This window comes from Pleurodeles waltl, chromosome 10 (assembly GCF_031143425.1).
Source record: "Pleurodeles waltl isolate 20211129_DDA chromosome 10, aPleWal1.hap1.20221129, whole genome shotgun sequence".
Classification (NCBI taxonomy): Eukaryota; Metazoa; Chordata; class Amphibia; order Caudata; family Salamandridae; genus Pleurodeles; species Pleurodeles waltl.
Window position 1 is genome coordinate 133,090,617 of NC_090449.1, and position 23,012 is coordinate 133,113,628.

General features: G+C 41.7%; 1 protein-coding gene across 2 annotated transcripts in view; it reads left to right on the forward strand.

The window, feature by feature from the left end:
- The window catches only part of LOC138261216 (cytochrome P450 3A21-like), a 334,418-nt gene that overhangs the window by 252,880 nt on the left and 58,526 nt on the right, over positions 1 to 23,012 (forward strand). Inside the window, exons 8-10 of one of the 2 annotated variants that reach the window (XM_069209971.1) lie at positions 5,504 to 5,631; positions 10,883 to 10,964; positions 21,932 to 22,092. In XM_069209971.1, coding sequence (XP_069066072.1) covers positions 5,504 to 5,631; positions 10,883 to 10,964; positions 21,932 to 22,092 — 371 coding nt within the window. Of the gene's footprint in view, positions 1 to 5,503; positions 5,632 to 10,879; positions 10,965 to 21,931; positions 22,093 to 23,012 lie in introns of both variants that reach the window. The other variant, XM_069209970.1, reaches the window with a different exon arrangement.

The window sequence follows — 23,012 nt, forward strand, 5'->3', positions numbered from 1 at the left end:
ATTTAAATGTGGAAGAAGGCATGGTAAATGGTGCCATGGGTAAAGTTGATATAATTCATTGTCTTAACCATTATCATGTTGAATTCTTAATTATAAAGTTTGATCAGGTTGATGGCGTGAAGCAAATTGGACAATGTGTTGTACTCTTTTTGCTCCTGAAAGATTTGTATTTGTGATGAAAACAGTTTCCAGATTGTCTTACATGTGCAGTAACAATCCACAAGTCTCAAGGGTTAAGTGTTGATGCTGCATTCAAAAAAACTGAAAGTACAGTTTTTAAAGAGGGAACGTCATATGTAACATTGTCACGAGTTTGGAAGTTATCTGGTTTGTTTCTAGTTGGTTTTAATGAGAACAAGCTTAGTGCAGATGCAAACTGTGTGAAAGAATACAACAGACTAAGAAGTAATTATACCCTTCATTTAGGACAGTATCCTGTTTATGAAAAAAGGTATTATTTCCTAAGCAGAAATTTACAGAACAATCAAAAAAGATTACACAAAAGGCAGAAAGCACAGGTAAAGAAGAAGGTGTAAAGAAATGAAAAGTGGAAAAGATGGATATATTGTTGGTTACCAGTTGGATAACACTAGTGGTGTTCACTGCTATGCTAATGTCGTTCTTAATGTCCTCTTCCATCTACCACATGTTGTAAATGCAATCCAGGAAAAACGTGTAACACATTATGCACAGCAATATATAATTGTCTTCAACTCTTATTTCGTAACAGAACTGTAATACAATCTGTTTCAGGAATTTGAGAACTAGTAGACAAGTATAGTGGATCTGTTGTATTCACTCTAAATGTTAAACAAAATGCACAGGTGTTTATTGGGTAATCCTTGGAATTTTAGAAGAAGAAAATGTGAATATTGATGATATTTTTGGACCCAGTTATACATGGAACCATGACCGTGAAGATTGTTCTTTCTTATCTACCACTGAAATCCCATCTGAGCAATTTTTGTACTTAACTCTCCCAGATTCTACAAGTGTGTGTTTTGATAAATTAATAAAAACGAGTGACAAAATATGACCTGTACAACCTGTCCATCAAGTGTATTCTGTACATTTCTTATACAGGGGAGTGGTAAATACATTATAGCAATTTTTAAACAATGCAGAGCCGATGGAATAAGATTGGACACCAAGATTACAAACTTTAGAACTGGACCGATTTCAATTTCTGGTAGAACATATTGTAGTTTGGCTCTCATCTTCCATAAAGGAGTAAATATTACTTCTGGACATTATTATACTATATATTTGAAGACCCAAAGCGGATGGACAGAATGCAATGATATAAGTCTCAAGTTTAAACAGAAACTACCTTTCAATCTTCCTAACTCATATTTATTTTTTCTTCAACCAAAGTTCCAATGTGGATCAGTTGGACACTAATGGATACAGCATTTTTTAAATCTGGATCATTACTACTACAGACATCATACGGCCTAACAAGGGTGATGTATTCAACAACATGTGAAAAAGTGTTGTGTGATTAAAAGGTTTCCTAATACTTTTTTTAGAAAAAAACAGGTAAACAGCCTTTTTTCATCATTCATTCCCGTTTAAGATATCATTCGGCCTCTCAAGAATGATGTCAAGAAGAGGTGTGGAAAAATCAACTTGGAGGTGAAGTTGTTGATACTGATTCTACAGACCCCGGGGAGCCCACCCCGAGGCCGAAGCTGGTTAAAAAGAGAGGGGGCAACACAGCCATCAAGTACCTTTGGGACCCCATGCCCGCAGCCGACTAGCTATGTCCTGGGAGCCCACCCCCAGGACATAGCTGTTTTCCTGTCCGCACCAGCATTGGCAGGGAAACCTGTGCTTTCTCCCGTGTGGCAGAAGCATTTTTGACCCTCCTGCCAAGCAGGAACAAACACAAATTCATGGTCCCAATCACCTGAAAACCAGGTACCAGAGGACAAAGATAGTCGGTCCTTTCACCTGCAGGCTAATCCCTGCACCCCAAGTAATTGAGAGCGTTGTTGACTACCCTTTAGGGGAAAAAGGGTGAATAATGGGAGAAGGAAAGTTATGGGTAGACAGCTGTGCTGTCTGAACGATGAGCGACCTGGTTCCCCTCAGGTGCTGATGTGTTTATTCCGAACACGGAACACAGACCTCCAATAAGGTCATTCACCCCTTACTAGAAAAACAAAGAGAAGACGTAAGTAAGTCTATATGCAGACAGCAATGCCCACAAAGCCCCTTTTTTCCCAATGGCAGTGTTAGCGCATCAGAGCCTTAATAAGTAAACTTACGATGAGACGCGTTTAGGTCGAAGAACCTTTGGACCACGTTCGGGGACTTCCCAGTACGAGATGTCTTTTTGGCATCACAACTCAATAGATCAAAACCCAATCAATAATCACAATAATTACTCAACAAGCTAATCAATAACATTTAATAAGAGTCAATAAGTTGAACACACCATGACCTTTTAGCCAAGAATAACCACACCAATTTAGTTACGTGTTAGGATATTTATTTCCCTATTCGTTACAATCTACTGTCATTTCTGTTAATCTCATTAGCAATTCAAATCACATTAGAAACTCCTCTACTTTGCAATTAGAATGCAATTAATCAGTGCATAGAGAATATTCATTCAGTATTAAATATGTCATTAATATGAAGCAATTTAACAAAGTTTCAGTAGTTTTTGATTCAACAAAGCAAGAACTCAGTCATTTGTCTAATTGCGTAGGATATTTGTGAACACCTTAACTAACCTCGAATTAGCATTAGTATGTTGGGCTTCATGCAAAACATTTTAGCAAACACGAATCTGGAAAACATCTAAACTATGGCCTCTATCAAAATAGCAGTTGGTACCTAGAAAGAAAAGGCAAACAGTCAATTACAATTTTGCATCAAATAGTTACCAATCCAATGGATCAGCAAACAACGTCAGTCTTCGTCCTCAGGACATCAGTCGGTTCACCATCAGCAGAGTTAGGACGGGACAAAGTCCCGATATAGCATAGCTAAGGAATAGGATCTTCCCTCATATGGAGGAGAAGTAAGTATCAGGCAAGAATGGGTAGAGGATGGTTTAAAGTACCAGGACAAAGCAAAAGAGCGAAAAGTCTCCATGAGTAAGTGAAGTTTCTCCTCTGAGTCCCCGTTTCTCCTTGAGTTACTCTGTTAAATCAAAACAGTCTAATTAGCACTTAACTCCTCATTGGATAATAATTGGTGCATCGTTATCTCTGTCCAATAATTCTTCACGCACCTTGCCAGAATTTTCCACAAACCACAGTTCTCATGTCGCGGATTGGTCTATGTTATTGACGTCTTCAGCGGTTGGAATGTCAGGTAAGAAAAGTTACACTTTGCGCTCCAGTCAGTGTCTCCATTGTTCTCCCTACTACAGCTAACCTTGCACCTGTTACGAATCACACTGTTGCATTTAGTAAGAACGTCCCCGGTTCTCATGAGAAAGAATTTGCTACACCTACACACACACATAACTTCTGGAAAAGTACAGATTCGTGTCCTTCAGGAAAACAGCACATTACACATTAGAAAAATGCAGTTTAATATGAGGCCAGGCAGCTAGGCCCAGACCCTCGCCAAGCTAAGGCCTTCAAATGTAATAAGTAAACTCCTAATACATAACTCTAATTATGATATGCTAATACAAATTCAAAACAGTACTACATAATAAGGTCAGAATTAACAACTTTCATTAGTCTTCGTATACATTGGTAGCCACTCCCCATGGGCACATTTCAAACGTGTACATTATTTTCTGTTAACACATTTTCGATGCAGCTTCATCACACAATATATTGCAAGCTTTTCATGCTAATATTTGAGTGGTGTGTGTGCCTAGGAGATCCACAAGGTGCGTGACAACATGAAGGTAAGTGGACAAAGAAACCAGCCAAGTGGCTATAGGGAATGTAAGGTGTAGCATACTGTGCATGCAGCGCAATCAACAACACACTAGGGGCCAGATGTAGGTAGCTGTTTGCATGTCGCAAACTGCGAAAAACGCAGTTTGCGGCATGCAAACAGCCTAACGCGATGCACATCCCCAAATTGCGAGTCGGTACCGACTCGTAATTTAGGGATGCGACTCGCAAATAGGAAGGGGTGTTCCCTTCCTATTTGCGACCGCATCGCCATGCTGAGTTGCTTTGTGACCGCGAATGCGGTCGCAAACCAACTCGCAGTTACCACCCACTTGAAGTGGGTGGTAACTCATTCGCAAAAGGGAAGGGGTCCCCATGGGACCCCTTTCCCTTTGTGAATGCCGAAAACAATGTCCTATGGACCACTGCTACTCTGAAAAAAACGAAACCAAATGGCTTCCGAATTTTTTCTTTTTGCAACTCGTTTTCCTTTAAGGAAAACGGGCTGCAAAAAGAAAAAAAAAACTGCTTTATTAAAAAAGCAGTCACAGACATGGAGGTCTGCTGTCTCCAGCAAGCAACCATCCCTGTGAGTGCAGTGACTCGCTATGGGGTCGCAATTCATTAATATTCATGAGGTGGGTCTTTGCGACCCCATAGCGAGTCGCAGAAGGTGTCTGAGACACCTTTCTGCATGTAATTTTGCGAGTTGCAAATTGCGAGTCGGTATGACTCGCAATTTGCAAGTCGCAAAATTTTACTTACCTACATCTGGCCCCAAGTGCCTACATTCCAACCATGGCCTTTTTCTGGTTTACTTTTTTATTTGGGGGACCCTGGTACTCATTAGTAATTTGAACATTGTTCTTTACACCTAAAGAGTGATGTGGTAACATATGGCATGTAACAAGTCATCAGAGAGACCACTTTCAGATATATTTCCAAATTCATAAGATGTGTCCTTGGAGTCATCTTTCCTAAGTGTCTAAATTAGACAGAAATGCCTCTTCTATAAACTGCATTTGTGAAAAACCTCCCTAATAATCAAATTTATAACATAAAATATGCATTTGTACAGTATACATTCACCCAGATGGGTATCTTGGTGCTAAATAACAGATGTTTATTGTTACCCAACTCAATGGTACTCATTATATTGACCTCAGAAGGATGAAAAGGTGAGTAGACCCACTGGGATTTGAACCTGTGACCATGAGGTCAAACACAGGTCCCCTACAGTAAACGCATTAGTCCACTAAGCTGCCAGACCCTGCAAAATCAATCATTAAAATGCATTATTATTGTTATAGTAAACGTTAATTCAAAGATGTGGTTTGAAAAGTAATGAAGATTTTCTTCCACACTAAAGTAGAAGGCTGTTTGGCTACGTTTGACACCAGTCAATCCTTCTACATTCTTACAAGCTTTCATCCAACACGTTTTACAATTGGATTGGATTCCCGTCCCACAACAGTCAATGATTTTGATGTTCAGGGTTCAAAAGCATATCTATTAATTTGAACACCAGGTATCACAAGGGATAATAAAATTAATCTGATAAATATTAAATTATACTCGTTTCGCCTCTGTGATTCCTCAGAAAAGTTGCCATCATTTTTTTTTTTTCTTTCTAGTCTTGTTTCCATTCCTCACTCCTATTCTTAAAAAACTGAATGACTGGCTGAGCCCCAATGATCTCGTGCAGTTTTTTACAAGAGCTATCAAGAGCCTGAAGGAGAAGAGGCAAAAAGGCAACCATGAGGTGAGTGCAACCCAATATCAGAAAAATAAGGAATAGCGATATCTACATGACAGTCAGTCATGTCTTGATGATGGAATGCTAATTTATGATTCTACCTAGTGCCAAAAATGTCCACCCCAACCCCAATTCCACTGAGTAAGGAAGAAACATCATGGCATGCCCTTTATTAACTGGCATTCAAATTCCAGTCTCTGAACCCAGGTCATCAACCACCAGGCCACATTAATGGCTTCACTTTAGATGGTGTTTAGTTCTACAGGTCGTTGTTGTGTCAAAAATCCACTGATAGCCTCTACTCTCTTGAGTGTGGGTCACAGTGAAGTGGCGGTCTCAGAGCATCTGGGAAGACTGGCTCACTTCCAACTTCAGAGCCCTTAATAATGTTGACTTTCCCAACTGTCCTAAAAAAAGGTAATGCTCGTCTAATTCTTGGGGCTCTTTAATATCTCTGCGGGCCTAACTTATTGGATGCTTAGTGTTAGGAGTCCAGCAGAAAAAAAATCTGCATTAAAAAAAATATTTTAAAATATATCTTTAAAAAATGTACACGCAAAATAAGGACTTAAATGAAAGATATGTGCATGTATTAAAGCATCGCATTCAAATTGATTCATGGGGCATCTGGTAGAGTAGGACGTCAAAGGAAGCATGATAATTAAAATGACCTGTTTTTCACGTAGTGCTTCATACCTCACTTCTGAAGTTTCGAGGTGCAGTAAACAACAGCTTTGATTATTTCTAAACTTACTGTACTTAATGTATCATTTTTGGGTGTCTGGAAGGCTGATTCACACTGATGAGTGCTGATTTCCTCTTTGCTCTAGTGCTGAAAGTTCAGCTCCTTGAGCTATTATTCCTGCTGATTGACCATAGTACGAACACTATGGAACAAATATGTAAATTGTATTAAATGCATTTTCAAATCACACTTTTTTCCTGGTAGAGAATCTTTTCAACTCAGTGGCTTCCAAAAGAAGGCCTGCTTCGTCAGCTAGAGCACTGGGGAGACTGGTGGGGTGAAGGTCAGCGGATGAGGGATGCAGCCAAGGGAGTAGCCAAAAAAATAAAATACCCCCTTATGAATCATATTCATAAGTCAGGAAGCATGCAATCACAACCTTTCTTAGAAAAGTCTGATGGCCTTCCGTGCAGTGTTCCCTTGATTCGTGTTCTTTTCTTTCCTTTTTTTATCTTTCATTTCTCCTTTGATTCTTTTTGCCGTACCTATTTCGCGCTCCCCCTTCCTCTAGTCCCTGACTCATTTTTAGGGTCGAGCCTGCGTTGCATGCGCTCACGCATGCGTATCGCAGCGAGACGCTTTAGTTATTAGAAAAGGGCTCGGAGCCCTGTGACGTCATGTCAGTGTGTTTGATTGGTTGGTGGGCTTGCCTTGTAAAATCTGCTTGCTTTCATTAGTGGAAGGCATGCACACGTCATGCCTTTTCCGTGGTTAGCCCTCCTCGAGCGCAGCGACCAAGTACAGAAAACATGCAAGTCTTGCTGTTTTCTGTCGGATCGTGGACTACTTTTTCTCTATTTTCCTATCGCGATTTCGCTTGGCAGAAGTCGAGCGCTTTACACAGTTAATTTCACTTTTTCGGGTTACGTACATAAAAGCACTTTTGCCGATAGATAAAAAGTCGGGTTAGGAGTTCACAACGCGATCAGCTCTAACATGAGCAAACGCGAGACCCGTTGCATTGCAAATGCTTGTTTTCTTTGCAATGTTTATCACGTTTTGGTCTCTAAATATGTTTGGATACTTCGCCATTCTTTGGCTTCCTTCTGGTGGGGCAGTCCTGATATATTTTTTTCCTCGTGGTGTGTCACTTGCTAGCTTCAGCTTTGATCTTGTGACCTGTGAGGAAGAGGAAAGTAAAAACTATTTAATCTGTCAGTGCCCCCCCTTGCCTAAGGTGATGTAGTTGGTGCTTCACTGCACCCTTAATGCAGCTGGATCTCTCACAGATCTGGGTCATGCTAAAATCTTCAGAATTTTTTTATGGGTCCCTTCCAATTCCTTCCAAAGAGCTCATAAATATCACAGTAAAAGATTAGCTTCACAAAGGTAAGGAAAGGGAGTATGGGCGTTAAAATGGGAAAATTCTGTGATGGAAAGAAATAAAGAGAAATTAAGAACATTTGAAAAAAACAAAAGCAACATGGGGTGAGTAGCAAACAAAACAAACATAAGAAGGAAAGAAATCAAGAAAACGAAATGTAAATAAAGAAGGGAGACAAGGAGGAAAGAGAAAGAAAAGAAGAAGAAAGAAAGGAAACCAAAAATCAAGGAAATGGAGAAAGTAGAGAAGAAGGATGGAAGGGATAGTGAAAGAAGGAAGGGGTAAAAAGAGGGTGAAATTGAAGAAGTGGGAGGAAGCAAAAAGGAGGGAAACGTGAAAGAAGGGATGGAGAAGAAAGAGTGACTGAAAGAAACGGAAAGCAAAAGACAGAGAGAAAGGAAAGTAAGGGGAGAAATAAAGGTGAAAGAAAGAATGTAAAAGGAAGGAGAAAAGAGAAAAATAAATGAATGGGCAAAGGAGGGTGTGGGATGAAAGATGAGAGGAATGAAGAAAGAAATCAAGAAAGAAATGCGGAGGAAGAAACGGAACGTGAAAGGGGCATGAAAAAGTAAAGAAAGATGGAAAGAAAGGAAAGAAGACATGGATCAAGCCAAAAGCACGTGAGGGACAGTGACAAATTAGTATTTATTTAAAGATTTAACATGAAAGGAGTTTTTGGGAAGAATAGGTGCTGTTTATCGCACCTGATAAATATTACTCTGGGGTACCTTATTTATCTAGTGGGATGAATGGCACCTGTTACGAGTTTCTAGGGAATAATGTGCCATTTTAGTTCTAACATCACCAAATCCCTATGGTACAGTAAATACTCTACACCTTTCCCCTCTTAAATTCCAGCAGGTTTGAACTGTTCAATATTAAAGAAAGAGTGATATATTTAACGCACCTGGTAATTACCTGATGTGTTATATATCACCCAACCTGCAATTCAGACTCCTGTGCAAACAGGGGTTTACTTTGGAGTCGGAAAACACGGACCCGCTCGTAATTAGGGCCCAAGTCAAGTTATTTAAAAGTATTAAGGAAGAGAGCGAGCTAAATGGAAATATGTAAGAATGAAGAAGAAAAGTAAGGACAAAAAAGGAAAGAAGGGTGATAGGATGAAAGATAAGAAAGAACCTAACAATGAGAATACACTGAAGACATGAAGGCACGTAAAAGAAAGGACGCATAATTACCAAAAGAATGAAAAAGCGGATGAAAGGAAGGAAGAAATGCAAGAAGAAAGAAAGGGAAGAAAGGCAAAAGGGCAAGGAAAAGGGAGTAAAAAGAGGGGAAGAAATGAATGTAAAAAGAAGGAGGTAAAAAGTAAAAGTCTGAGGAAGGAAAGGAAAAAGGAATTAAAATAAAGGGAAAGAATGAAAAATAAAGTAAGAGTGCAAATAAAGTAGGGGAAAATAAGGAAAGACTGAATTAAAGAAGAAAGAAAGAGGAATTAGAAATGTAAGCATCTAAACATTTCAGTCATAGCAGCTCTCGTCAAATAGATTGACAAACACATTTTCAAACCAGGGGCATCCAAGGCTGACCATATAGAAACCCCGGATTATCAAATTCTGTCAGAGGACATAAAAATATGGCGATTATAATCAACAGGACTCGATTTGTTGTGATTTACTGTATAAAGTGAAATACAGTAGAGTGATAATGGGCTATAAACTCAGAGTGCAAAGTTCACTATCACTTGGGTAGGTGCTATACCTTGATTAATTGCTAGACGCTGTACATGTTTGCAGTCGTGGTCTCTAAATATATTTGGTTACTTCGCCATTCTTTGGCTTCCTCATGGTGGGGCTGTCCTGATAAGCAGACTAGGAGCTGTTGCCGAGCTGGAGAGAGCCCTGTGCACATATGTGTTTGGCGGGCCCGAGACGGTCGGCCAAACACACATGCGCTCTGAGAGGGAGTGCTGAGCACTCCCCCTTATTGCTCGTCACCCCGTGGCCCTGCCCCTTTGCCCCCAAAATCGATAATAAACAAAGTTTAGGATCAAATCTTTTTGTTATGTTTTATAGAAAAACCAAAACATACAAAACATAGCACAGCACAGGGCTGAAATGATATACATCAGCACAATGACACATCCTAGTTTCATATAAAGGGTCCTCTCTTAAATCCCCAAACATGCTAATATGGACCTCCGGAGGATCCCCTCCTTACTAAGTCGTATATCCAATGGCAATAACCAATAGACCCCAATAATATCAGCCCCGCAATTTAGAACCACACAAACATAAATAGAACAACAAAAAAAACATTACAACAGTACCTCCCAATGAGACCGTATCATCCATCTGTCTCTCCCCTCCTTGACCCCTTAATATCAATCGCCCTTCCCCACCGGCTCCCCCTCTCGCGCTCCAACCCGTAATTCAGGTCAACCTCAAAACTCTCAGGTAGGTCGGGCATGTCAACTCAGTAAATTCTACAGAGGGAAGCCGAATAAAGGGCTTCCACAGTGCACCCAAATCTTCTGCCCGTTGCTGGGTGGCCAGCGTAAGTTTCTCCATTGCGAGAATAAACCAGAGCTTCTGGAGCCATGAGACGTGAGTCGGAACCCTATCTGTTCCCCAGAGCGCTAGAATCAATTGCAGCACTGAATTGAGCGCCAGAGCTATCTGCCTCCCCTTTAGAGATCGTAACGGAAAAGTAAGGGGGTTGGGTTGCCCCAGTAGGATATACGATGGGAACCTCGGAATCGTGACCTGGAATGCCGTATATATCTCATCTATAATATTTTCCCAATAGCGATGTAACTTGGGGCAATGCCAAAGCAAATGTACCAGTGTGCCCGTAGCTCCACAGCCTCTCCAGCAAAGGTCTGTCCTAGCATGATCCCATGTATGCACTCGCGCCGGAGTATAGTACCAGTAAGAGGCGATCTTATATGCTGTCTCTGTCCCTGCCGCGCTATAGGCTGTGTAGTGTGTTCTATAGAATATGCTGTCCCATTCCTCGTCCGAGAGATCCCTCCATAAACAAAGTTTATTATCGTTTTTGTGAAAAAGGTTTGCAGCTGTTGCTGCTGGCGGGGACAACCCTCCTCCGCCCATAAGGAGGAGCCACCCCTGCATGTTTGTATAAGATCTTTTTAACTGATTTGCCAAAGTCATCTCTAACGCAAATGTGTTCAGTAATCGTGGTGTCTTTTCTTTTATTACCAGAAGCGAGTGGATTTCTTGCAGCTGATGGTTGATTCTCAGACAGAAGACACCTCTTCATCTAATGGTACACATCATGGGTACAAAGGTAATACCCTAGAATGTACACAATCATTAAGTGGGTTTTAGTGTCTAAGATAGTGATGCAGCTCAGCAAGACTGACGGGCAGCGGCAGTGAGTTATTTGTTTTGCAGCGGCAGTGAGTTATTTGTTTTTTAAATATTTATAACCTACAGCATAACGCCATACAAAGCATTTTTGTGATGCTCAAAACATAAAAAGGACCCAATTAGCATTTGAAGAAAAGAAACCACAAAACGTGCAAATGAATTGTGAAAAACGAAACACCATCAATAAAACTGAAAGGGGTGCAGTTATCCAAAAATGTAAAAGTTGAACAGGTCTTGTCTTAGAGATTGGATGGCATGGGTGGCGGTCTCATCCTTAAATTCTTTAGAGCTTGAGTTCCAAAGCTTAACTTCAGCCACCTTATTGTATATGCGTTCTAAATGAGATTTAAACTCTCTTAATGGCTGTCTCCAATTCAGGTTTCAATGTGGGCTCTGGTGGGGGACTATGCCTAGGTCTGGACAATGTTAGTTGCCTCAATGGCCTCTTGACATAAATTTTTCAAAAAAAAGTATTACAATCCCAAAGACAATTGAGCAGCGAGTCCATGAACAGCACCTACACTCTGTCCCAATAGCAGTAAATGCAAAAGGTGATGTGCATACACTAAAAACTCCTGCTGCTCCAAGGTGTGCTATTATAGTTAATAAACAAATACAAGTAGTATGCACTATCAAACAGTAAGAAGTCTAATCAAAGTATCCGATGATACAAATCTTTTATTTCTGGTAAAAAACTTCACATGGTTTCAAATTTCCAAACGTTGCAGTCAAAGACACAGCCAAATCATTTTGTTTACCAATGTAAATTTCTTCGGGAGTTCAAATCAATTATACGTAGAGTGTCAATTGTTAGCAAGGTCCCAGTTTCATTTCAAACATCTGATTCTTGTATCTCAGATCAGGCCACCCCCTGCGAAGGCACCTCAGTACATGCCATAATAGTTGCATGATCTGCGACCCGCACCACACCAATACAAACCTCAATTAAAAAAAAAAACTATAATAAAAAGAAGTACACGGAGAAAGTAAGTAGGCTGAGGATCGGTTCCCTCAGCCATTGGCTTTCCTGTGGTTTTCATGCTTTGCATTTCCTAGTTATGCTGTCCATGAACCCATATTTTTTAGAGGATGGTTACATTATCTTATTTGTGTTGCCATTTGGTTTTGGGGATGGGGCATTAGGTAGTCCTTTTGTTAGACTGCAGATGGAACATGATGTGTAGCTTGTGATAGAGACAGAGAGCTTGTTTTTATGTAGGTGCTTGGCTGACACAATGACACAACATAAATCAACACACCATAACATAGCATAGCATGCCCCGACATAATACCAACTAGGGTAACATCTGAGCGCAGTACAAAGCACCTTTACTGCAAAGCACAGCATGCAACATGCAAACATAAAAAGCATGGGATAACATACTCTAACATTACACAGTGTAGCACTGCATATAACAACATACACTACACACTTAACGTAGTGAAGCATAGAACAGCATGACTCAGCATAACACAACATGCCATAAAAATAACACAGCATGATACAACACACAATAACAAAACTCATAATGTGCTGGTGGCGCCAGAAACAGGGCCTACAAGAATGACCTAAACTGCCAACCCTGTCAATAAAATCTTGCCAACTCAGGGGCAATGTTGGCCATCTGCAAGAGGTGCTGAGTACCCTCATGCTGAGAAACAGCAAGGCGCAAGTGAAATTGCTGTAGGGGCTATCACAGAGCAGAAAAAGAGAAAGGTCCTAGGAGGAAACACAGAGCAAGCTGCAGAAGGCTGCAGAACGAGATGTGTCCACGCAACAGTAAGAGTGAGTGGCTCAGGGCCACACAATGAAGTGAGAGGCACCATGAATCAGTGGTAAGCACTAGATTGGGAGCAGTGGGGGTAGTGCTATAAGTTGTGGGCTGGGCATGTCCCCGAATGTGCACGAGGAGGGAGGAGAGACATGGTGGCCCCAGTTTGTGTATCCAGTGCAGTGGGGGATGCCCAGGTAGCTTTCCAAGGTGTACCAACATAGAAGGATGGAAACACCCAGTGTGATCAACTGGTGAAAGTGGAGGCAAGTGCTTGCCTGTGGGGCTTTACATGGTGGAGGTATTAAATGACTGATGGTGACCAGGTGTGGCCATGGAGGTGAAAGTTGGTGTTTCCCATACAGCACAGGTGGATTGGAACAGTTTGTGCAGATTGAACTGATGAGCACTAGTGAGAGGAAAAGAAGGGCATTTCTCCTCCCACCTCCAGATTCACTCACAACCTACACAAGTGACTTTGTCATGTGAAACATTTGTGGGATTGTAAGTTGAACACAATGACCATGAACTACCAAGTAGTGTGGGAAAAGATTTGCAAACCATACTGTAACCACTAATGTGACTGACTGTTAGAACCAATAAACATTTTGAGGTGCTATCAGCTGGAACCAAGGAGTTATCAGGGTACTGCAACATGAAGTAAATAAATAACCTGTGCTTGGAACAGTGGTTAAACTCAAAAGCACAAAGCAAACTGTGGTAGTGGCATCACTGATGTCTGATTTCAGTGGCAAAGGAGGCCTAATGGCAGAAGCAGAGAAACAGGGGTTACATTCTTAGACCCGACGGATGGCCTGGATAGCATATTAACAGCAGTGCAAGAACCGCAAACTGACGTTGAATCAAAAATCAACACAGTAGCCATAGATGTAGGACTACTAAAGTCTGACCAAAGAAAGTTGTCAGAGTGAATTGAGGCTGACACACATTCTTGTGCTGAAGTCCGAAATTGCTGACCTTGACGAAAATAGGTCAGAGTTCCTGGAAGATGTATGTTACTTAGAATTTCAAGCAGAAAATATAGAAGGAAGAGCTTGCAGAAGTACCATTGGAATAGTTGAGCTCCAAGAGCATGCTGAGGGTTGGGACAAAGCTGTCTACCTGTAAAATTAGCTGTCACACAGCCCTTCAAAGTGGCCAAAGCTATTGTTTCTCTATTTCCAGATTACATGGCAGCAGTGCAAATTCAAAGATGGTCTTTCATAGAAGTAAAAAGGAAGGGCAAGTCTGTTACATGCTGTTACTCTTGGTGAAAAAAAGCTGATACATGAGGGCTGTGCTCTTTTCAGACGGGTCAGACATCTGGGACTTGCTAGAAGGGAAGAACATCACAACTGCAAAAGGAGAGACTGACAACAAACTCAAACAAGACATGCATCAAAAGCAAGTAGGAGGCACATGAGAAATTGATGCTTAATTAGGGCAGAAAGTGTGGCCTAGCAGCAGGTGCTCTGACCTCTGATAAGTGGAGACAGTCACATGATCACAGGAGGACAACTACAACAAGCCAACTCGACAGAGAGGAAGGAACTAAGGTTACTTCTGGACTTCAGACTATGTAAATTCACAACAAACCAACACACTAGAATGTAAAGTCTGAGACAACAATCATATCTACAATGCAAAAAAGTGATTTTTTTAATGCCAGCTGACACTTGTTAAGGTTCATCAATACTACAAGGTCTGGTGTTCCTTTGACTCATATCAAATGGCACCACATAGGGACAGGTCTGAACAGAAATATGAGAAACAGTCAGATTTAAGCCCACATGTTAGTTTCTCTATTTTATGTGTTTTTCTGAACTTGAACCCCAGCGCTTCACTGTGAAGTAGCCAGCTGTGGAGTGAGCAGGGCTAACTGAGGAAAAAGTGAGGTTGCGGTCATTCTGTTTCTTTTATGGACATATCTATTTGCCCCACAGGTCACGAAATTAGCTTAAAATTAACGCAACAGTTTATCAGGATAAATTATGAGGACGCGGTATTTGTTACATCACCAGACCTAGGGGGGCGAGGGAAGGGGCACAGTGCAGACAGACTCACCCTAAGATTGCAAAGTCGATTGGGTAATACAAAGGCAGGTACTGGAAGGCAGAAAACATTGTTGAGAAGGCGAGCTGCAGGATGAGATAGTCATCGTGGGTGTAGGAAGGGTACTAGTATTTAAATGGCCAAGCAAAAGCAGAACAAACTGATGACTTTGGGACATCAGTGGCGTGACCACTCCCTCAAAATGCCACACTGTTCTTGCTTACTTGAAAATGAGAGGGGAGCAAGTAGCTTTCTTTCAGGACACCACATAGCTCAATCTGATATAAAGAAATTGAGAAACAAATCAAAAGGCAAAATATTTGCAACTAAGTATTTTCCTTACGCAAAAGGGACACTTATGTGGATGAGGCTAGGAGTAACATTCAGAAATTCAATGAGGTAATTGATGTAGAGAGTCGCTAATGGTGGAGGGCCTACTGGGTGATAGCCCCAATTTTACTGAGATGTACATATGCACCTAATACATTGCCTGAAGAACTACAGCTCTGAGTAATATGTAATCTAATAGACCACCTGATAATTGACAAGCATAGGTCCTACCCTCCAATGCAAAATGTGGTGAGCACAAGAAACACAGCCACCAGGAAGAGAATAGTTGGGGAACTGGAACTTAAAGGATGTATGGAGAGCCCTTCATACCTGCAAAGAGTGAGTGGCCATTCTATTCACCTGTATCTAAACTCCACAACTGCATTGATAGATTCTTGATACAAAATGAATCATTGACTCTAGTGCACGTCTGAGTGTTTAAGTAAGAACTTTTCAGGCCATAACCCATTATTACTAACACTCAGACAGAGGAAGACCCATTTCATCAATCCAGTTTTAGCATTTACATGTATTGGCTCTAAAAAATAAATTCTTTATTAGGGTACGGGGAGACAATAGATAATAATTTCTGTTCGACCTGCCCTTTTTTTGCAGGGTTATCCCCAAACTGTTTTCCTTCTTCCTCCTATTTTCTTGTTGGTTTTATGACTCTGGCCACTTTACCACTGCTCAGTGCTAAAGTACATATGCTCTCGGTCTGCAAAGTATTTGTGATTGGAGTCCCTAGTATAGTGCACCATAGGTGCCCAGGGCCTGTAAATCAAATGCTCCTAGTGAAATGCTGCACTGATTGTGCCACCCACATGAGTAGCCCTGCAAACATGTCTCAGGCCTGCAACTGCAGTGCCTGTGTGTGCAGTTTTTAAACTGTCATGTCGACTTGGCAAGTGCACCCACTTGCCAGGCCCAATCCTTCCCTTTTACTACATGTACGGCCCCACTAAAGTACGCCCAAGGTAGCCACATGGGCATGGTGCTGTGTATTTAAAAGGTAGGACATGTACTGGGGTGTTTTACATGTCCTCATAGTAAAATATTGCTAAATTCGTTTCTCACTATTGCCATGCCTATCTCTCCCATTGGGCAACACTGGTAATTTTCCATTAGGAGCAGACAAAGCTATGGAGTTTGGGGTCTCTGAACTCACACTTTTAAAATACATCTTTTGGTGAAGATGATTTTCGAATTGTGAGTTTGAAAATGCCACTTTTAGAAAGTGGGCATTTTCTTACTTAAGTATTCTGTACCTCTGCTTGTCTGCTGAATACAGGTCTGGAGCAGGCTGACAACTGGGCTGTTTGTGAATTCACTCTAGACTGTCACACAAAGGGAGCTGAGGTGTGCCCCGCATAACCTGATATGTCTTCCTGAGCTAGATTGGTGAGAGGAGCTAACACTTACACCTGAATAGGGCTGTGCCTGTCTTCACATAAAGCATTCCCCTACTCCCTGGAGTGTGTCTGGGGCCAGGGCAGGGAAAGGTTGGGTCTTGTGCACTACAAAGACTTCTCTTAGAAGTTTGCCTACTTCAAAGACAGAAATGGGTATAAGTACTGGACCCCTGGCACAACATAGTTAGAATCCTTCTGGACTGAGGACATTCTGCCAGGAAGAAGAGCTAGATGCTGCAGGAGGGATTACCACTCTGCCTGATGCATTGTTTTGCTGGCCTGCTGCTTGCTGCTTGTGTCCTGGGAGGGAAATGACTGGACTTGGCTTTCTACACCCCGCTTCCAAAGGTTCTCCAGGGGCTTGGACTAAGCTTGCCTCCTGTTAAGAAGTCTTAAAGGCATCAAAGACTTCATCTGCCAGTACCTGGGCTCTTCTGCTGAGAGCCCTGACTTGCCAATTGGTGCCAACTCCGTTCACTGGGCCCTTCGAAGTGCAAACTGGTAATCTGAAGGAGAAAAGCCATGCATCAAAGCATGGCACCGGAAGAATCGATGCAACGCTTGTCTTGCAGCTGAAAAAATCAACGCAATGCCTGCAGAAACAATACAGTACCTGTCTCCCAGCTGAAAAATTGATGCATTGCTTGTAGAATCAATGCAGTGTCTGTCTTGTGGCTGAAACATTGACGCAGCGCCTGCAGAATTGGTGCAGCACCTGTTTTGCTGCGGTTTCATGATCACAGCGCGTCTGGATTTTCCACAATGTCATCCCTGGGTGTCAATTTTTCATCTACCTTGCACCGTAGTAAGGAACTAAAGCTGCGTATCCAGAAATTGACGGATCGCCTTTTCTGCGAGGAAAGAATCAATGTATCACCTCCCCTGCCAGTAAGGAACCAATGCATCGTCTCACCTACAGGGAAAGAATCGACATATCAACTCCCCTGCGCGGTAAGGAACCGATGCATCGCTTTATTTTTCTGGCACCTCACCTCCCCTGTGGCCGGCATCGTCATTGTTTTGGACGCAGTCCAGTTACTTTGTGCTAAAGAGATAAATCCATTGTTTCCTATAGTTTAAGACTTGCTTAAAATTTTAAAAAGTTATATCTTGACTTTTGTATGCTGGATTTTTGTAATTTCAATCTTGTTTTACTCAGATAAATACTGTCTATTTTAATAAACTGGTGTGGAGTCCTTTTGTAGGGTTTTCACTGTATTAATGTGTGTACTCTACACCTTGCCTCTGAGCTAAGTCAGACTGCTTGTGCCAAGCTACCAAGGAGGTGAGCAGGAGTTATCTTAGCTGTGTGATTCCCTTACCCTGACTAGACTGAGGGCCTCTAATTGGACAGGGTCCAAACCTCTGGCAACTAGAGACCCCATTTCTAACAGTTTCAAAGACAACAAGTGCGCAATAGCGATAAATGGATTGAATAGGAGACTGCAGCATTGAGAGAAGACTACATAAAGACATCCAAATGCATTAGAGACACCCAGCTGTGTCAGAAACTCCTAGAACTATACTGCAGAGGGTGACTTTTCCAAAGTCTGTGAGGGAACCAGTAATTGTAGTTCTACCCTAGCAGATTATAGGCCCATATTTATACTTTTTTAGCGCCGCATTTGTGCCGCTTTTTGACACAAAATTGGTGCAAACTTACAAAATACAATTGTATTTTGTAAGTTTGCGCAGATTTTGCGTCAAAAAATGACGAAATGCGGCACTAAAAAAGTATAAATATGGGCCATAGTCTTCTATGACAAAGCATTGTATAAGCTGTTATTGTTGCTAAATATTGATTACAAGATTTATCCACCCTGAACAGAATGGTTTTATGCCAGGTCGCAGAACTCCCTAAACCTTAGAAGACAGTTTCCAGTCCTAACAGAGGCCCTTGTAGCATATTTATTGGCCTCAGTGGCAGCGCTCAACACAGAAAAGGCTTTTGTAAGTTGTAGGAAGTTAAACTAATATACACCCCTAAAACCACTGACCTGACACTTGCTTAAAGCTTGCAGGGGACGTGTGGGAAAAATCATTGTTTGAAACAACAGGAGACTTGTATTCTGAAGGTATGCTTAGGAGTATTCATTGTTGCAGGAAGGGTACATGATACCACCGAGCAATTTTTGCCTTGGGACACTGATGCATGATGTCAAGGCCACAGGGCACAATGGCATCATGGAGTTGCCATCAGACGGACTGTTACAGGCAAGACTGACATGGGGACCAGCAGGGCATAGGTCCAAAATAAATGAGTGAGGGGGCTAACCAAGTTAGGTAGTATGCAAGTGATAACATGGCGCATTATATCAGAGTGTGTGACATCACAGCGTGTGACATCACATGTGGCATGACAGGATGTGACATCACAGGAATTGGCATCACAACCCATGACCTCCCAGGCAGGGACATCACAAAAGTGACATCAGATCATAAGATCTCACAAATACGTTTAGCAGGTCTATCATGAGTACATTTGAGTGCATTATGAAATTTAACAAATGTGATTTTGCTTCAGGGGTTGTGCCAAAAAAGGGATGCAACCAAGACGCAAAATCTGGGCCTCAAATTATAAATTTATGTTTTAAAAAATCTGCCACAAAGAAATTGGCAACAAGGAGAAACGTGTTGGTAAATCTATTCTGCTTAGTTGGTCACAAAGTCTCCATTTTAAAATACCTTATCAGGTTAAGGCACCTGCTGCAGAGATTTTTGTGTAGTCAGTAAATTTCAGGGAATAATAATAAAGGTGAGATAACTATGGAAGGTAACACATTTGCTGGAGATATCTGTGTTTTGTGTAGTCCCTGTTTTGAATCAAAGAAGCACAGAAGGTTAATGTGTCTCCTGCAAAGCACATCATGTAACATGCAGTTGACAGTTTTTTATTTTAGGTAGATAGGCAAGTGGGTTACTGCTTTTAACACAGAGATTATTTTGTTACTTGCAGTTCATAAATTGTAATCCTTCTACTATAGCACAGTCAGCTCTGAAGGACATGAGACTCCTATACCTTGTAACACTCACTGTCTTAAGTAGCACATGGTGTACATTGATTTAGACACACATGATTTATCGTTAATGAATAATGTGTATGTGTGATGTAAAGCTCTCTGACACCCTGCGTTAGGATGAGTTGTGTTATTAAAGAAATAAAACAAAATAGTGGCATTTAAATTGCTATTTGTATAAATAGAGGGACCGACTAACACATCTGATATTCTTATAGTGTATGCATATCTGTTATATAAAGGAACTAAACAACGCCAAAACTCTTAAGTACTTGAGAATTAATAATAAGCTGTGTGCCTTTGTTTCTCCTCCATTGCATTTGCATCCAGGTGTGAGGCTCTAGATAGCTCCCAGGCTGGTTACTGGAACAGAAGGAAATTTGATGGCCCCTTAAAGTTGGCCTTTGTTTTAGGCCCAGCTGGAATTTAAAATAACAAAGCCCCTTGCTACTCAGAAGAAAAGCCAACATGCAGATTCTGATGAATGTGTCCCGGTGTCTGAAAATTACACCGGGACACATTCAGCATATTTCAGTAAGTCCCAACTTATTGCCGGAGTGGACAGGATCTGTCCTGTGAAAATGTGGGTGAATTCCATCTACCTGTGTGTGTACCCCCGACTTGTTCCATGGGAAACAGGACGTGGAGTGATGATGACTGGTGGGGTACAATGCTTACGTTTTTAAAGACAAAGGTGCATCATAGTGGTACAACCCAATTCCTTGCACAGGGATTGGCACACCCTTCAGCATTCACAGGATGTTCTGAACAGGCTCAGTTGACTGCCCCAGATGCAATTTCCCTAATGTAGACGACTATACGTGGGGGTGCCCCGTCATAAGTGAGGACTGCATGAGATAGCTCCATAGATTAGCAAAGTTGTAGATACGCCGGTGACAGTGTGCCCTAGACGTGCTTACTGAGAGTACTTCCCCAAAGAGGGCTGTCTAAGCGAGGATTAGTTTTCCCGCACTAGTTCTGGAAAACGCAGATTTGCAATGGACTGGAAGTCAACAGAGGCCCCTTTGGTCAAGGTGTGGAGAGTGGCCAAGATAACGACTCAGTAGCCACAGTGCTTAATTTGTGCTTGTTGTTTCCAGTGCTTAGCACCGGCACTTATTTTTGAGGGCCGGTGCTTATTCTTCTGCCTCAAGCATATGGGAAAGACGGGTGAAGGGAAAAACGAAAAAGCGTCAGGAAGGGAGAAAGTAGAAATCTGCAGGAGTGAGCTGAAGGGGCAGGGAGTTGCTTTATATGGATTGAAGAGGCCCGGGTTCTCTTCAGGATTACGCCGCCTCGGTATTCCGTGTTCCCACATTTAATTGCAGCAGCCGCGTGTTTAAGAGGAGGCCTTTGGGCACCGGCACGTTTTTATTTACAAATTAAGTACTGAGTAGCCATGAGGACACTGCAACATGCACTGATAAACTGGAGACATGAGGAGACGCAGCAGAGGTTCGGATGAGAGACCCATATAAACGTGTTCAGTTTCGTCATTTGCTTCTCCCGGCGAACAACAATGTCTGCAACAAGAAGTGGTGTACCAAGTAATGAACCGCAGGAGGCCTGACATAGGCTTCTGTTTCACATGTGCTCACCTCACCGCCCATGCTCACGCCTATCACAAGCTATAACACCAAAGTGGTGATGGGACAGTACACACCAATGTGACAAATTTAATTTTACATGGGCAATTGAAAAGTGATTGGAAATATTTTGGAAAGATGTCTGTGATGTGTGGTCTTAGCATTGAAAAATACGTTGTTTAAAAAAAGACTATGTAATGTGTTGTTAGTATGGTACTGCAAAAACACACCACATCATAAAATAAGCAGCTCAGATGAACATCCTACATCACATAGCATAACATAATGCACCTTTCCATGACATATTATAGCAAAGCATAACACAACATGACACAACACTCCATGAAATAACACAGCAGAGCACAGCATTACATAACAAAGCACAATCTTGTATACTGTAGCACAGCATGATACAACATAGCACACCCAAACATAACAAAGCATAGCACTTCATGGCACACCCTAATATAGCATGAAACAGCATTACAACACATCAAAAAGTAACAAAGTATAGCTGTGCACAACACATCACAGTACAAAAACAAATAGCACAGCAAACACAAAACACATGAACAAAACAGAATAGCACAATGTAACACAGCATATCATAACATAAGACAGCACAGAACAACATAACACATCCTAACATAACGAAGAATAGCATGTACGCTATCTCACTGTTTGTTTCTCTTTCCTGTTGATCTTCTTTCCACAGCACTGACTGATAGTGAAATTATAGCCCAATCCAGGGTCTTCATATTGGCTGGCTATGAGACCACCAGCACTACTCTTTCTTTCTTGTCCTACAACCTGGCGACCCATCCTGATGTTCAGCGGAAACTGCAACAGGAGATAGATACTCTCCTACCAAACAAGGTGAGCCGAAGTTATCTGCCGAAGGAGGATGCAAAAGGGACTACTTTGAGGGACATCAGAGAAGGGCGGACAGGATGTCTGCTGGTGTTTGGAGGATATTAGATATTAAATTCCTATCGACCTATAATTGATGGCCCAAATATTTTTCTTTATTTAAAATTCTGCATAAGCAACTTAAGCCACCAGAATCTAAACATATTTTTCATGCAGTGCTTGGTGCCATTTGTATCTTTCTGGGTGTAGAGTAGCTGTCATTGCCTGGTCCTCTTTTAATCTCAGAAATATGGTTGAAGAAGGACCATGACAACTAACAACCACCCTTGTGCCCTGTTCATATGTGTGTACACGTCTCCAAGCAGCATTTAGCAGTTGTAACAAGTTTAAAAAGAGTTGCAAAGTACACTTTTCCTGTCCTTGAGCACGACAAGAAGGGGCGTCATAATGAATCCACCCCAACTCCTGCCCCACACCTCCAGGAACCAATAAATAAGTATATGTGGAAATTCCTCTCTCCATGTCATTCTTTTAAACTGTTGTGGTTGCAGAAACACCCCTCTTGGCTCCTCGGTGGGATGGATTGGGGAATAAAAAAAACATTCTTACTATTTATTGCACAAGACTGCCCCTGGTCAAGGTGGGTGTCCAAATAAATCATCCCAGACCTTTGCTTGGGTCACAAAATAAAATAGAAAATGTCTACTTCTTGGGTGGGGCGGAGGGAGCGTTGAGGCAGAAACCTTCCTCCGGGCAAGGTTGGTAAGGTCAGGGAGGGGCTGTGAAAAGCATAGCATCTTACAGCTGCCTCAAAAAAAGAACTTTTAAGATTAGGAACTCTCCTTCTTACCCTAGGACAAAACTGAGCTGCTAGGTGCAGTGGCCAAATATCCTCATGAAACAATGACCTGAAACCTTGGTGATTC